Here is a 17,949-nt window from a genome sequence, read left to right as displayed (position 1 = left end):
TGTGTGTGTGTGTGTGTGTGTGTGTGTGTGTGTGTGTGTGTGTGTGTGTGTGTGTGTGTGTGTGTGTGTGTGTGCGTGCGCTTGCGTGCGTGCGTGCGTGCGTGCGTGCGCTCGAATGATGAATGGCGTCAGCCACTCTAAAATGTGAACATACATGCCTTGCTTTAAACACTAAGCATTCAGAGCTTTCTTCTACCAGTGAGGTCATAATATTGACAGGTAAATTGTCACTGTGGACTGTTATTATCCTGTTGGTTAACACCTCAAGCCAAAGCAGACCAGAATGATGCTCAACAGGTAGTCTTTGAATCAGCTTTCTGGTGGTGTGGCAGCATCATGTACTTACTGTATTTCCAACAGAGTCAAAACATGTGACCTCAGCATGGTGGTGGACTCTGGTAGGCTAGTGCAGTGTTCCGGGGTGTGCCTATTTGGCTTGGAAGGATTTCCCTACATGCCTCAGGGCATGCCCACGCTTGAACGGCACAATAAAAAGAGTTTCCTATATTAAGAAGTTAAGAGAGCAGCAACATTTGCACACCTGCAGATTGGCAGGTGCCTCACAAAAGACCGTGGGCAAGCTATTGTAGAACACTGTCTTCATCACTCACAATGAGAAAAAAATTACTGGCGGAAATCTCCTATTTTCAGAAAGTGACACAGTTGTATGACAAAGTATTAACTGAGATTCAGGCGGCTAGGATGCAGGTGGCTGACAGGAGGGAGGTCTCAAACGCTATGAGATCTCTATGCCAGCTATTATTTTTACCTGATCTCTTTCTACAGTTTAATCAATGTTGTTAAAATCTATCTATTCTCTGATTTCATCATGAATCTAGAATAATACTATTGCATAACTATAAAATAAAATGTACACTGACTTTTCCTGAACTGGGTCAAATAAGTCATTAAAATCCACTTGTGGAAAAGTGCCCTTTCACCCAATGAAAACGTCATCCACAACCACCAGCCATGCATACCACAAGACATACTGTACAAGGTGTACCATTTTAAAGTTTCACTCTTATGGACATTTTCATTCAATATTGTCTGCTGTTGCTGTCATTTATTTGATGAAAAAATAAAAATGATAATAATAAAATCATCATCATCATCATCATCATGATCATCATCTCCTCTCCCACCTTTGTGTGCCCCAGTGGCTCACCAGTTAGTGCATATATAAGCTTTGATGCCTGACTGTGTCCCGGGTTTGATTCCCGAGCCCGGCGACGGATTTGCTGCATCACTCCCTAACGCTCTCCCCTGTTCCCTGTCTCTCTCCAAAGCACAAAAACGAATCTTAAAAAAAATAAAATAATACAATGCCATCTTTGGTCACCTGCTGATGGTGCTGGAGGAAAACTCATGGGTTCACTCAAATGGTTAAGGTTAATTCTCTGGGGAGCAGACATGCGCTCAGAAGGTTTCATGACAATCTACCCTTTACATTTTGAGAAATTTGGTGTACAAGTTAAATGTTTGGCCTGAGGGTGGCGCAAGAGGAAAGGCCATGGGGTCACCAATATAAATATGGTTCCTGCTCCAGGGAACATTGATGCACTCAGCTAGTTTAATGGGCCCATTACACTTTGAGATACTTAGGGTGTGCAAATGAACATTTTAGCCTAAAGGTGGTGGTCTGGTGGTTTTAGAGGAAGAAAGGCCATGTGGTCACATACGTCATAGGATTCATCCTCCAGGTCAACAACTTTCTTGTTCTTCTTGATCCACCCATTAGATTTTGATATATCTTGTATGAAAGTGGGCACACTAAATGCCTAAAGATATCAATGTATAATAATACTATAGGAGAGAAAAAAAATACTTGAACACCGCAAAATCATAAGCATTAATTTAACCATGTTAACCCAGGCCCTACAAACCCCTATTTTGGGCATGTCCTTATAGGCGAAGATTTTAAAAAATGTCAGAAAATAGCCAATCTACAAGCTCACAATGCTTTTCAATGCCCATACACAGGATTTAGCAGTGCAGGCCTTCACTGTGCCTGGGGCTGGGACGGACTAACATGACTCTATGTGTGATATAGTGGAGGTAGTGTGCTGAGCACATGACTATGGCTCATCCTGACCAGCTTGTAGTCATGCTGTTATTATAAACCATATCAGTCACCATCAGCATGTAGTGACGATGGTGAGAAATGATTAATGATTATAACTCATGTGAAATACCACCACTCTCCCTCACTCCAACATTCCTCTCCTCCTCCTTCCCATCCTCTCATTCTCTCTCTCTCTCTTGTTCTCCGTCTCTATCCTTTATTTCTTTCAGTTCCTCTCAAGCTATGACTTGCACTCTGTTGACCCCCCCCCCACACACACACACACACACGCATACACGCACATGCACACACACACACACATACACGCACACACGCACACACACACACACACACACACACACACACACACACACACACACACACACACACACACACACACACACACACACACACACACACACACACACACACACACACACACACACACACACACACACACACACACACCTCGTTCTCCGGGTGTAGAAAGGGAGGGGGGGGGGGGGGTCAGGAGTGAATGTGCACATGTTTGTACTGTGTATCAGAGTGAATGTACAGTATGTGAGTTGGTGTATATACAAGTGTGTAAGTGTATATTTACGTGTGTGTGTGTGTGTGTGTGTGTGTGTGTGTGTGTGTGTGTGTGTGTGTGTGTGTGTGTGTGTGTGTGTGTGTGTGTGTGTGTGTGTGTGTGTGTGTGTGTGTGTGTGTGTGTGTGTGTGTGTGTGTGTATATCCAACAGTAACAATGTGATTCCAATTGTTGCCAGGGTGCAGTTTGTCTGTCTCCATGGCAGCGGGGTGTAGAATTATTGTCAGTGTCCAGTGTTATGGGAGTTCCCCCTCCAAACATCAGTGAGTCAGAGGCCGTCCTCCTCAGAACATCACATCAGCTCAGTGACAGACTGGAGGCGCTCAGGATGAAAATCTATCGCCTGCCCACAAAGTTGTGAAACAGTAAATAAACAGTGGATGGCTTTGCATGGGTGTAGATGGAGGGAGGGACAGAGAGAGAGAGAGAGAGAGAGAGAGAGAGAGAGAGAGAGAGAGAGAGAGAGAGAGAGAGAGAGAGAGAGAGAGAGAGAGGCAGAGAGGCGTGTTTCTGTGAGTGAGGATTGTCTGGGGTGTGGACTTAAAAAAAAAAGGGCAGGGCAAAGTGGGCAGAAGGGTAGATGTGAGTGTTTGTGCATTTAGTCTGAAATTTGTATCCAAGACAGCAGGAGTTACTAGTTTTTACCAGACAGACAGCAACCAGAAAAGTAAGTGATGATTATTTTGGTCCTTCAGTTGACTTCTAAATTGTGTTTATTTTATATATATATATATATATATATATATATATATATATATATATAAAAATATATTCTCACAAGACACACAGTAAGATCTTATGTGTTCATTTATCCATGTGTAACTTTGAGAGTGTACAATTGTAACTAAATTGACCCATGTACCTTCTCTGAGTAAAATGAACAGTAAACACTCAAGACTTTTCGGTGCAGGAACAAATTTCTTCATGATAAAAAATTAAATGAAGAATAAAGAAGAGGACGTTTGATTTATCAATAACTTTCAGTTGGTGGGTCTTCATATTACTGTGCATCTGTACATATTACTTCAGCCAAATCCTTGGTGTTAATTTGATTAGAACGGTCAATTTTTGCACTCTGAGTCAAATGAACACAGGATTTCATTGTGCAGTAAAACCTTTAGCTTGAAAAACTTTTATATAAAAGTTATATTCGGCAAGAGACACCGTTGTGTGATGGAGTATAAATGAAACCTAACTCCCCACTGACTACACTAGGAGTATACAAAGTACTTGCCACTGGTGTGGTTGCCATGCAGATGAAAGTTCAGGTGGGTCCTTTCAGAGTGTCTGCGTTATGACATGAAAACTTTTATCATGGAAATCCTAAAAGGGCACCAGTCGACTATTATTATTTTAATGTTTTTGAAACTCCACAATGCTGCACCAGAAACCATATGTGTTCTATTTTGCGTGATGGAATTGTGCCACATCCGGACCAGATCTAGGCGTCTGGAGGGAACCGTAGACACGCCTTGTTTTTGGGGAAGACATGAATTTGGAAGAGATCAGGCTTTGATCAAAGAAATTATATTTTGATTAAAGTGGCCAACTGCACTGGGCCGAGCTTTGCCCAGGGTTTGTTTGTGTCGACTTAAAGCTTCAGTGGCCTGGATGAATTAAAGATTCACATACTGTATATTGTATTCTCTGCTCTTAGGCAGAAATTATACAGGACATCTTAGGTAGCTAACACCCGGGGGTGCATTAGACTTGATTACGTGTACCTCTGGCACTGAGTGTGTGTGTTTTAGAGAGAGAATGAGAGACTGTTTGAGGGATAGAGAGAGAGAGAGAGAGAGAGAGAGAGAGAGAGAGAGAGAGAGAGAGAGAGAGAGAGAGGAGGGGAGGGGAGGGAGGGGAATAGAATACTGACAGAGAAAAGCAATGAAGTGTGTGTGTAAGTGTGTGTGTGTGTGTGTGTGTGTGTGTGTGTGTGTGTGTGTGTGTGTGTGTGTGTGTGTGTGTGTGTGTGTGTGTGTGTGTGTGTGTGTGTGTGTGTGTGTGTGTGTGTGTGTGTGTGTGTGTGTGTGCGCTCATGCGTGTTTGTTTTGCCACATTCCAGATGTGCTTCCTCTTCAGTTCACACCTACAAGTAGTACAACCACTCTACTGGACACAATGACGTAATAACATACACTATAACTACTGTAATATGAAACAATAAGATATTCAAGACTAGAAAATGTGCTCCTCGGAGCACAGGTCTCCGCCAGTACTGTTCCTGATTAATCCTGTCTTACCTCACTTCAAAAGATATAAATGATCTTTTGAAGTGACACACCTATTTATAGGTCTCTATTTCATCATGCGTCTCGCTAGCCAATCAAAGCACACACTTTCAACATATTGTCACGTGTCACGTGAAGCTTGACCAATGTTAGCTTGGTGGACACACGGAAGGACGAGAACGAAAACATAGTCTCCTGGCGGAGACAAAAACACTGACAAAGTTCAAGAAAACACTGACAAAGTTCAAGAAAACACTGACAAAGTTCAAGAAAACACCTCTGGGCAGAACTAAGTGACCAAGTGACCACCTAATCAAAGACTCATTTGAATCTTTTGCTGTCACAAATTGCTGTAACGAAATCTTGGAGGAATATTACTGTGCGCGTACATCCCTGGTTTCACTGTATGTCGGTTTCAAGGTTTTTGAGGATTATTGTATACACTTATGTGTATGCATACGCGTGTGTGTGTGTGTGTGTGTGTGTGTGTGTGTGTGTGTGTGTGTGTGTGTGTGTGTGTGTGTGTGTGTGTGTGTGTGTGTGTGTGTGTTAGTATCTATGTGTGTTAATTAGCATATGCGCATGGTGTGCCTGTTCAAAAGAGGAAGGAATTGGGTGTGGGCCAGCCAGGCAGTGGAGAAGCAGGTATTCTCTACAGTTATTTTAAGGAGTGGCACGTTGGTAGGAAGCCGAAGACAAGTCCCAACTCATCTGTCCACAGACAACATCCCACTTTATCGCTCGCTCTCCATTCATTTCCCCCTGGGTTGAATCTTATCTGCATGTTTATTAATTGTCCTTAAGTGATGTCTCCCTCAAGATCTTTACCTTTTGATTATGCAATATATATATAATATACATACTTGTCTTGTGGCCTTTGTTTGCAGTCTTTGAGTTTCTGTGGGAGCCTGTTAGCAGTAGTTTATAGCTACAGCTCGAGAGTAATTAGGAGTTGTGAGGCCACACCCTGAGTGGGTGCCAGATACTGGCCTTGGTGTGTGTGTGACTGACATCAGGCACAAAGTTGACTGGAACCCTTGTTACGGATCATATAGCCCCGACTGTGACAAACCGGTGCATGCGTCTGTCTGTCTGTCTGTCTGTCTGTCTGTGTCCGCGGTCAAGTGTCTGTGTCTTGGTCAAGTTCTAGGTCATGTCAAAGTTTCTTTATTGTTACAGGTACAGCGTAACCTGTGTAACCTGGTTCCTCAGACACGTTGTCTGCAATCTTCATAATAACAAAACAAGTTCAACCAATTTTTTTTAACTCCCTCTCTAATTCTCTCTCTTTGCCCTTTCTCTTTCTGTCCACAGCACAGCAACCATGTTGATTCTCCTAGCAGCCATTTTTGTCCTTCACATCATAGGCATCATTCTCCTCCTAGTTGCCACCATTGATAATGTAAGTAAGCACACCCTAACACTTCAAACCCTTGTCTAAGCCTAATTGCCTTAGCATATCCCCTCATGTTGTCTCTGCGTGGATTATTACTATAAGCACATATGAAAGATGTGTGTTGTATGCAGGAGGCACAACTCTTACATGAGTGTAAGTGGAGAGTAAATGACAGATCACAGTGTTTCCTCAATCCTGCAACTCGGACACCCGCAGTGCTCCTGGTTTTCTCTCCTACAGTACATGCAATTCACTACCGGAGGGACTATACTTAGGATAGAAAACCAGCAGGACATGGACTTTCGAGACTTGGAGTTGAATGAATGACAGATGAATGATTAACTGCTGCTCTGCCTTTCATCAGCAATGGCCTTCAGCCCTAATCTTTCTATAGTAAACGTCCCTCATCAGGAACACATTGTTGACATCAGTGACATACTTTTGTGGCGGGTAATACATGAGTCGGCCAGTATCGACTCAGTGTCATCACTCCTTGTGTGTTTATTTTACGTGCCTCCATTTAAATTTGGGGGCGAGCTCTGTCAAGACAGTGGGCGCGCATACAGTATATACATGCACACAGACAAGATTCCTGTGTGTGACGCGAGTTCAGTGTCGCATACCTGAGCGAGGGCTGTGGAATGTGGAGTCCCTGTTCAGCAGATGTGCATTCCATCCATTGACTGATGTCCTTTCTGCCTGGAGCACATACACAATCATGTCAGAACATGGTGCTCTGAGGACACCCAACAACACAGACCCTTGTTCTCTGAAAACTCGCTAATTAGAATTTCCACCCTCCCCTTTTTTTGGCAATTCACTTATTCACTTCTGTTCTTTGGCCCGCAGGTTAGTCATATTTACGCAATCTGCTCTGCATGAAATACCTTTTTCTCATTTCAAAGAATAAAATTAATGAGCTTCACACTAAGCTTCCTTTGAGAAAGCCAGTTTTGCACAAATCTGTACAGTAATTTATACATTGTATACATCTAATTAACCACTTAAACCATATGTATACAGTACATTGTTGTACATCAAAAAGTGAAAATAGGCTATCTGCAAGCTCACAATGCATCGCAACGTGATGCGTTGTGACCTTGCCTTGTAGATCTACTATTTCCGCTCAATATTAGGAGAAATACTTTTACCAAATATGACATTACTACTAGAATAGGGACGCTAGGGCTCATGTGGTTGAACAATTCTGAATGATCTCAACAATGAAGCTGCAGCTGTCTGTCAATGCCAAACATTCAATTAAAATGTCTCATAATTATGTGGCTCACCTCTGCCTCATTCCCGTTCAGGCTTGGTGGTTTGTAACAACAAATGGACTACAGATATCCACTGATTTGTGGGCCCGCTGGGAAGGTGGGAACTATACGGACCTCCCCAACATCCCTTCCTATCCCCAAGGTAACACACACACACACACACACACACACACACACACACACACACACACACACACACACACACACACACACACACACACACACACAAACACCTCAGTACATCGAGCATTTAGCAAATTTGTCACTTTCCTTCAGTGCTTTCTCTCCAGTTATAGGACTTTGAAGGCATTTTATATTCCTTCCCCCTACAGGTATATAATATAATTCTAACCTGTCATCCAACTGGCCTGTTTGAGTCTAGATTAGATTAATGAGCTCTGTATAACTCAGTCATCTCTGTGGAATAAGCCATGTTGAGGCAGCAGAGAGGGTAGGGTGTGGCAGCATTTGGGCCTCAGGTGTAGGTTGTCTATACATACGGCTGTGTACATATACAAGCCTCAAGTGGAATTAAAATACATATGTGAACATACACTATTAGTGCCATTATTTTACATAGATAGTAATGTTCATGTGTGTTTTTACAGTAACCCTTACTCCTGCCATGTGGCAGTTCCGTATTGCAGCCAATATTAGCTGTGAAATCATCTTACCTACGTAGGTAGCTCACTGACTCTTTGACTGACAATACCTACAGTTCAATCAGCTTTTTGTCCAACAAACCAGTCTGTGTTTCACAATCCTAAATACGCATGGCATGCTTGAACATTGTTTGTAACACCTGTGACATAGCTTCCACCGAGTTTGTCTGACAAGATTCTTGAAGAGGCCATTCTTAGATGTGTCAACACAACATCAGATGCTGTTTTCTGGGTGTGTCATTTGGGTATTACTCAGCTTGCCATCTCTCATTTTCTCCCTCTGTGTGTGTCTCTCTCTCTCTGGCTCCACCTGCAGATTACCTCCAGGCAGTACAGGCCAGTTCGGTGCTAGCGTGCATATTCTCCATCCTGGGCCTGTTTGTGTTTGCTGCACAGCTCTTCACTCTGGAGAAGGGAAAGAGGTTCACCCTATCAGGAATTTTCCAGCTCCTTGCCTGTGAGTATCCGTGGTCTCAGTGACATCAGTGGTTCTCAACCTTTTCAGGCCGCGACCCCCGCAATATAATCATATTTGAACTGGGGACCCCCCGCCCTGACAAGCACTTGGAATTGTAGGAGTTGAGGGCATTCAATTTAGATTTTTTTCTTTTGCCTCTTTCTTACATAATTTGACAATTTGGCCAATGTTTGACCAGTTTTTATGGTATAGTTGGTTGATTACTTTTGATGCAGAAATTGTCTTTTTTCTTTTACTTTCTTTTTTTGTGGTATTAAAAAGGTCTTAATTGTCACTTCACTGTCATCTGGGGGCCCCCCAAAAATCATGTGGGGACTGAACCACAGGTTGAGAACCACTGCTTTATCCAAAAAAAAGGAAGGGATATTTTTGTTGGCGAGCGTCACCATTGTGCGATGAAGCATATATTTACCTCTGTTTTCTCTCTTTCTCCTTCCCTCCCTCCAGGCCTGTGCATTATGATCGCAGCCGCTATCTACACAGACCGCTTCCACATTAAAGAGAGCGGGTCATATGGCCACTGTTACATCCTGGCCTGGATCTCCTTCGCTATCACCTTCATATCCTCAATTGTCTACTTTGTCCTACGCAAGAAAACTGCAAACCAGTAACCCCACTCCCCCACCCCCTCACACACACTCCAAATCCTCCAAAACACCACACACTGAAAAGAAGAAAGAAACACATTTCACATGTGTTTCAAAAGTTACAAAAATGGGTCACAAAAGTGCATTTGAAAATGAATGTCTGACTCTAGAAATAGATGTTTTAGATATGTTGTGGCTACTTGATATATATTTTGCTCCATAAAGGAGTGTTTAAAATATATTTGGTTGTTTGTTTTGTATATTTTGAAACATATATATCTTTAATGAATGGAACAAGCTGTATGTACAGTAGTCTCTCAGCCTAAATCTGGTTTTGTTTCTGCCTGTACAGTTTGCTATCTGAATGTTTTTAATTTTTATATATTGCTGTGACGCAGAGCGGAGAAGGAATCTGTCAGGTGGCTGAACAAAAACCAGGCCTGAGCTGTTGAGTGTAAGTCCAGGTACAAATATAGAAGATCTGTCTTAAAATGTTAGCAGGGATCCTGTCAAATACACAGAGCCTTTGGTTGAGTCTGCCTGGATGATAGGTATAATTTCTCACACTTGTTATTCGGTCGCAGGCCAGCCCAATTGATTATAGAACTGTATTTGATATTAATATTTCTTTGGATCCAGAGGTTTGCATTGAGACTGTCTTTGTTGTTGACAGGGCAAAGATGGCCTTATTGTTGCCAAGATAGTCTGGTAAATTAAGATCTATTGATGTTTCTGGCTTAAGTCAGACACATTTGACATCATAGGCCATGGGCCTTTGTTTTTTGTTTGTTCGTTTTTCTGTAAGTACTTAGGGTTGGTCGGATAACAAGGGGAAAGTTCGTTTTTTATTTTCATTATTTTATTATTATTAGTACTTGAGTTTTATTTGATATATCCACTTACATTGCCTCTTGTAATGTGTTGCGCAGCACACAGTCCATTTTTAAAGTGTTTGTTTGATTGTTAAAACAGTCTTGAAATAGCCATCTGTACAGTATCTTACATCTTTATAGAACTGTGTGTAACATAAAGATGCCTAACATGTTATAACTGACTTTGGTTTCTGATTAATTAAATTATATTACAAACCCACAGCTCACTTTAACAGCTCTAAAACTGTATTATCAGAAGATTTATCCTGCATTGTTGTGAAAACCGATGGTGACAATAAAGTGGAAACATCATTTAACTTAATATAACTCTTGTTAAGGTTATTGGAAAATGTAAAAGTATCTAGCGGAGCACAGGAAAAGAGAAGGATACAAAGAGAGGGCGAGAGAGAATGTGAGAGAGGGTGAAGGTGTTAGATCTGTATACAATTTAAATGCATGGATTAATCATCACGCCGTCTTCACCTTGAACTAGATCTGTTTTTACACTTGGTTGAACTCTCAATTATCACAGAGTAATGAACCCAAACAGAGACACTCTTAAGAGAATATTGAATGGATGCCTGTGTATACTGCAGTAACTGCACCCAGACAGAATCCAGGCAGAAGGACAGACATGACTAATATTTTACAAGTCTTATCCACTGAGTGCAAGAAATCTAATTACTAGCCAAACTATTGCGCCAAGCTGTAAATCCAGTATCTGTATTTTATCCCAGCTCTTTGTTAATATATAAAATAATATAATCTGTCTGACAGGAAAACAAGTGCATTGAATAATAAACTGTATTTTTCTAACCACACATTATGATAATGTATAAATATGTTTGGTTTCTAATCATGCTCTGTATTTCTAATGCTGTTTTTTTGTTACCATTATTTCTCATTATGAGTGACATTGAGAAGAATTTGTACTATAATAAAACTTGATTTATATCTAATTACTTTGAGTTATATTATGTTAATCTCCATTCATCATGATTAAAAGTAGGAGGAGTGGTTTGGACACATATTCGGTGACTGAAGGAAGAAATAATGTGGGATGTAAATGCGAATGGTATCCCATGGATATCGCTGCAGTGCACCAACATGCGTATGCCCCAATAAAACATACAAAGTAAATATTCAGCACTGAATTCATCTTTATTGACAGTGGTGATATTGTTGCAAACATTTGCAGGTGAATGATATACCGAATGCAGAATGATACTGCATAAATCGATATATTTAAAAAACACAGCTAGAGAACAAGACCCCATAAAAGTTAGAGCCTAAATTACGTATAGATAGAGTTTGGGCTGTGAAAAGCATGTCAACACAATTCCAGGTAACATCAACTACTGAGACATCTCCAAACTATTATATAAAATGTAAAAAGAAAACAAAAAACTCCAAAAAGAGCACTCCAAAGTTCACATGACTTTCCTTTCAGTGTGAAATCAGATGTACATTTTGTTGTTATATTGCAATAATAATAATAATAATAATTTGGGTATTTGTCACGTGTCCTCTGCATTTAATCCATCCTAAGTATCAGGAACAGCTACAGGGGCCGCTTACAGGGAACAGTTAGGGGTTAAGTGTCTTGAATTGCTCAGAGACACTTCGACACATAGACAGGGCCAGGACGCAAACCGGGGACCTTCTGTATCCCAGGCCAACCTGTTTTCACTCCAAAGATTGCATTTTGCACAGTTCGGTCAGTAGCGCTGAAAAGTCAACATTTAACTAGCCCAAACCCAACCCTAACCATAACCTCACAAAAACGAGACCTAAACCTAACCTTAATCCTAACCATAACCTCACAAACACTAAACCTAACCTCACAGTAACCAAAAGTTACTGCGGCGTGTTTTGGAGAAAAACAACAACAGCCCTGCGGTAAGACCCAGGAGCTTGGATTTGCTGACCAAAGCGCTCTTCCCAACTACACCAATGAGCTTGCTGTTCCACCCATTACTTGAAGCCTCAATACACTTTTGCACCACAAATTGTCAGATATTGAAGCTCTGTTATTTTCCCTTCCCAATTCTCTATACGACTTTTATTCGTGAGAATAAGTAGTTCTCTACCCACTCAGCTATGGCCGCCGGCGCCAAATAATATTATGTGTTTGTCACCAAATCGCAATGCACTCCTGAAGTTGTCTGACGGCACACCATAAAGAATCAAAACATTTGATTTGTTTTGTGGCTGAATGAGTCCAGCCTCTTAGTCCTGAGATCCTTCTGGGAAACCATGCATATTCTCCAGGAGCCTGAATCGATGGCAGTCTGTGTTATTTTATTTGCTGTCAAAGTGGGCTGTACATATCCTCAGGATCATACCGAGGGGCACAGTTGTCTTTGGGACCAGGCAGGGGCAGGTGGACAGAGATGGTGGGCGAGACCAGGGACAGGCGGTGGAAGTGGGACAGAGGTGCAGGGTGGGATGGAGGCGGGGGAAATGAGGCCGAGAGGGAGAGAGGGAGAGAGTGGCAATGCTTGAGCGGGGGCGGTGAGGACCGCAGGGGCGGCAACGGGGGTTCATAGTAAGGGGACAGGGGGGAGATGTGAGGGGAGGCCTGGGGGTAATCAAGGGTAATGATGGAAGGGTTGTAGTACGGGGCTGGTGGTGGGGGTCCCACATAATTAAAGCTGCAGGGGTTGAGGGCTGAGTTACGTCTGGGTCCAACCATCAGTACCTTCTTAGTGTAGTTGTTGAGAGTGGAGACCCCCGCCACCATGCAGAAAGTGAAGGCTATCCAAGCAACACTGACGGAAAGAGTAAATATGTGTATTTGTATGCATGCATATGTGCATCATCACACATGTACTGGATATACAGTATGATACTCAATATCCAGTCCTGAAAATGAAACCATCATGCCAGCCTTGCTTGAAATATCAAGCATTCAAGGATCTTCTACTTCCTCTGCTTCTGATATTGATGAGGAAAATATTTGTGTGGACTGTTAAGGGTAATTCAGACTGCTGCGAGCTCCATTGTACAAATGTGTCATTCATCAAAAATAGTCGAGAAATTCAACACATTGTCATCTTGTAGATCGGCTATTTGAGTGTCTTACAACAAAGTATAAATCAGGCTTAAAACGGTTTGGTCTCGACTAGTTCCTTGGTCTGAACTATACTTTATGCTGTTGGCTAAAAGCTTCGGGTATGTTAGCTGTACAGTATGTGTGTATGTGTGTGTGTGTGTGTGTGTGTGTGTGTGTGTGTGTGTGTGTGTGTGTGTGTGTGAGTTAGAGGACTTACTAGAAGGCCCAGGAGTAGCTGTAGCTGTGAGGTTTGAAGCTTTCTGGTCCCATGGAGGCTGTTGTCTGAAACACCTGCATGAACATCATGTGTGCCACCATCCCCAGGAGACCTAGCGCACACACGTACACGCACACGCGCGCGCACACACACACACACACACACACACACACACACGCACACACACACACACACACGTTGTAAAAACGCTCCCCCAAAACTATGGCAGCAGCCAGATGATGCAAAAGCCATTTCCTAAAATGTAAGACAGACAGAATCAAATATGTAGGGTAATAGGTTAGTAGACCAACAACAGGTTACCTTACTAGATTGCAATCACTTGTGAAATATGTATAGATATATATTTCTGTGATATCGGTTAAGCTATTGATGATCTCTATCAGGTGTTTCATACATTAATTGCTACTGATAACAGTAAAAAAAAAAGTACATTTTATTGTACAGTACCTCCCAGGACAGTGAAGACAGCAGCAAAGGAATTGAGCAGCTGTCCCCAGTGCTGTGTGGTGGGAAACCAGGTGATCATGCACAGCTGGACAGACAGCAGTACACAGCTGATGACCAGCAGACCAACGTACATGATCTCCATCGTCACGGACAGCCACAATATTGCTGGGGTCCAGGCAGAGAAGTCACAAGCCAAAGCAAGACAGTATGACAGAGCACGAGGCAGGTACAGATGGCATGCAGGTGGGTATAGCAATCAATCAATTAATCAATCAATCAATTGATTGATCAATCAACCTATCAATGCAAAAAAGCATACAATTTTAAAACGATCTACCTTTTTCATTTGCTGGCGTCAACGTATGAAACAAATGGCACTTTTCCTCTGGAAAATATTAAATGAAAATGTATAGTTTAGTGTTCAGTGGTTACTTTAAACATGCCATTGTACCAAAGGTTAACAATTTAGACCTGTCCAAGAACAGGCAAGCTCAGCTGCTACCAACGCTATTTTGATCACAACTTAAAAACACAATTATCTTGCAACAGCAAATTATAAATGCCGACATTACCAGCAGAGGCAACTGCTTTATTCCACTCCAGATGTACAAACCTCTTATACTCTTATACTGTTGGATAGAACTTTAAACTACTGTGTTTTTCCACACTCTGACCCGAAAATCAGTCGCAAGCGGGAGAGTTGAAACACAGCCAGTGTTTTTTGAATCCCATTAACCTTTCTCTCTCTGGGTTTCTAATCCATAATTGAGTCATGCTGTTAAAGTCTAAATCTCCCTGAGCAGAACACACACTGATGATAATCCTCTTTGGTGGAGCATTGTGGTGTGGTGTGTTCGGGTGTGCACGCACGCACGCACGCACGCACATGCACACACGCACACACACAAATCATATTTCCACACACAGAATTTCCCGTCCTGATATAACCCATTTGAATCTCTCATTGTTATCAGACAATATGTGTTTTTTCCCCCCCTGCCTTCGTGAATCCTCATCTCACCTTGGGAATACCCTCTACTACACATAACCAATCATAAACTCATCACAATGCATGACCTCGGTTAGAAAATATATAAATATACACAATATATAATCCAATGAAATAAGTAGGCATGTGATTATGTAGCTGGGTCAATACCCAGTTGGTCTTCATCGTGGACTTGTTTAAAATTCAAGCTGTACATTTTCTCCAATGTGTAACTGTGACTTTAATACTTGGGCAAACGGACAACTAATTTCATGAAGTACAAAGCCTTTTTCTAAGGGATGATGTTTCCTGTATCCTCGGAAAGTCACAACTGACCTGTGCCATAGACTTCTATATATAGATGGAGATGCAATAAATTCTACCACCTGCATACCAATTCCACTCCTGCTCATAATGTGTGCTCATAAAGAGTACATCATTCTCTTTCATCCCCCTTTCAAAACACTTAGTACCCATTTCATAATAAGGGGTTGAATATTTACGGGCAGCTGGAACTCATCTCTGCCAACTGAGGATCTGGTGCTCATATAGCAAAGCCAGGCTGAATTGATCAGAGCTACAGACTTTAATACATGTAGAGTAGAGCAGTGGTTCTCAAAGTGGTGTCCAGGGACCCCCAGGGGTCCTTGAGGGGGTTCCAGAGGGTCCCCAGTAAAATGTGTTAATATAGCACCACCAACTACTTTAACCCTGTATATACATAGGCTATTTGAAAATAGTTGATCTACAAGCTCACAACACGTCACATCCCTGCTATTATATAAAAAATGTGAAAAATCTGGAATAATTTTATCTTATGGGAGTTATGACATTTTCAGTGAAACATGTAAATGTTTGACAACCGGTGTGGCGAATCCCAAACTGCGACTTCACTGCCACTCATAATGTATCATCATAACATGCCATAAATGCTGCACTGGTCAAATAACATAAACATGTTCCTATCAACCACCTTCTTGAGTGGAGGCATACACTTTGACTTCACTGGTTACATTCTGATCTGAAGCCTCATCATACGACTCCGCCGCTTTTTTCTTTTATATTTCAAAATGGGCTAAAATAGAAGATCACAAGCTCACAGCTGACATGACACTATTGTACAACAAAGTATAAAAAACGGTATAATTAACTGACTGGGGTCCCCCAGACGCCTATACTTCTGGTATCCTGTTCGCCTATTTTCGCTGAATGTTTGACTATTATGACATGCCCAGAATAGGGATGCTAGGGTGGTCATGGTCCTCATGAATTCTTAACACCGCCCAGGCCTTGAAGGGCGCCGTCCTCTGCTCACCCCAGGCGTCCGTGTAGATGTTCTCCTGGCAGCTGGTGAACAGGCCCGTGTGGAAGGTGGGGAAGACGAAGAGCGCGTCCCCGGTATCCCAGGAGAACTGGATGCTGGCTGAGTTGGACACACCGGGCACAGGGATGCAGTTTCTGTGCTTGGTGGGCGTGCAGAGGGGCTTGGGCATCTTCTGCTGGCCCACGACCCAGTAGGAGGACATGAGAGACAGCCCACCCAGGACAAGGGACACGACCGTCTGGATGAAGGAGAGACGCGGGGAGCGAACCCGCTGAAAAAAGGCCATGGTAGTGGGGTTGGATGCTGGTTGTGCAGAAGTGACGGGGGGTGGGGGGTGGGGTTGATGGAGGAGAGGAGAGCTGGGGAGGAAGAAGAGGGAGCTATGGAGCAAGAGATAGGTGGTTTAGTAAGCGGGAAGAGGACAACAGAGCAAATGAGAGACATAAGTTAGAGAGACAGAGAAGAGACATACAAAAAGTGTGCAAGAGTTAAACCATATGGTGTCGAGTGCCGAAAATAGCCGATCAATAAGCTCACAATGTGTCCTGGACAGCTCCAGCCATGACATCATCTGAATTAGGATTTCTTTGTTCTCATTTGGATGCCATGACAACACATCACAATGAAGTGATTCCCCATCGTTTTTCAAAGCAGGTCTAAAAAAATGGATCTTGAGATCCACATGTGTACCTGAGGCGATTTCTATGACATATGACATATTTGGTAAAAGGCAAGATAGACAGCCAGCCTCCTAGTAAAGACACCATGGGTTCCTGGGGTCTTTAACCTAAGGGCATAATTGCAATATTCCTGATACGTTATTACATTGATGTGTTATTACAAATTCACAAACTGTGAATGCTTGCCTTTGTTCAATTATTATCATTATGAAATTAAATGACTGATGGGTAAATATTATGGTAAGCAATTTCAAAATGTCTCAGCTCAAATAACTTGTGACGAGCATTTACCATCACTTTTTTATATTACCTTATAAAAAAATGATGTGAGAAGGTATATGGTCTTTTTAATGACACATTGACCAATTGAAAAAATAATCAACATAGTTGCAGCCCTACATATCTAAACATACAGCAAGATAAACATAAAGAACCTTTTAGAGGTAACATCTGTCTTATTTCCCTGAGTTGATTAGTGAGTTTTTATCTTTGGAACAGCTGTGCACGGACTGACAGGTTTTACATGGCTAATCACATTTGAAGAGTGAACACTGTGACAGAGGCTCACAGCACACCAACCGTAATTGCTAGGCAGATGGACAGGTAAATGAGAAGAAATGGCCTTAGACTGTTGCCAGAATGGAGCCTTTCCAGGAGACATACAAGTAGACAAACCAACGCAATGGAACGCTCGACGTCGAGCGGGGAATTGAAATTTAAATAACATTAGGGAATAAAAACACTCACCTTCTTTAACCTCGCATTTCTTAACTTTCCTCGGCCGTCAGTGGGTGCAAGTGGAAGGCCACAGCAAAACGGTTTGTCATACTCCTCTTCCTCTCCTACGAATAGTGTGGCGGTGAGGTTTTTTTTGGCCAATACGCTGACCTACACAAGGTGGTGTTTGTCCCTCTTTATGATGCGGCCCCTCTGGCCAGTGACTGTGGCTATGTACAACACACACACACACACACACACAGATGTGCGGCTTGTGCGCATGCACAAACACATCATCCACTCCCCACACCACTTCTTTAAGCCATCCGTAAATACTAAATCCA

General features: G+C 42.3%; 2 protein-coding genes across 2 annotated transcripts; one reads left to right on the top strand and one right to left on the bottom strand.

The window, feature by feature from the left end:
* The first annotated feature begins 3,188 nt into the window (after positions 1–3,188).
* LOC311056294 (epithelial membrane protein 1) lies at positions 3,189–10,334 on the top strand. The gene is made up of 5 exons (XM_084072812.1): positions 3,189–3,323; positions 6,199–6,286; positions 7,591–7,699; positions 8,536–8,676; positions 9,145–10,334. Exons 2-5 carry the CDS (start codon positions 6,209–6,211, stop codon positions 9,306–9,308), a joined length of 492 nt encoding a protein of 163 aa, XP_083928938.1. The 5' UTR covers positions 3,189–3,323; positions 6,199–6,208; the 3' UTR covers positions 9,309–10,334.
* Positions 10,335–12,467: 2,133 nt separating this feature from the next.
* Positions 12,468–16,494, bottom strand: gsg1 (germ cell associated 1; the record flags this gene model as incomplete). The annotated part of the gene is made up of 4 exons (XM_084070700.1): positions 12,468–12,927; positions 13,429–13,540; positions 13,897–14,061; positions 16,200–16,494. The coding sequence occupies 4 exons, from the start codon at positions 16,492–16,494 to the stop codon at positions 12,468–12,470; spliced, it is 1,032 nt and encodes a 343-aa protein (XP_083926826.1).
* Positions 16,495–17,949: the final 1,455 nt, after the last annotated feature.

This window comes from Gymnoscopelus microlampas (genome assembly GCF_963454915.1).
Source record: "Gymnoscopelus microlampas genome assembly, chromosome: 11".
Lineage (NCBI taxonomy): Eukaryota > Metazoa > Chordata > Actinopteri > Myctophiformes > Myctophidae > Gymnoscopelus > Gymnoscopelus microlampas.
Note: the sequence above shows the minus strand (reverse complement) of the source record. Positions and strands in the feature narration are given on the sequence as shown.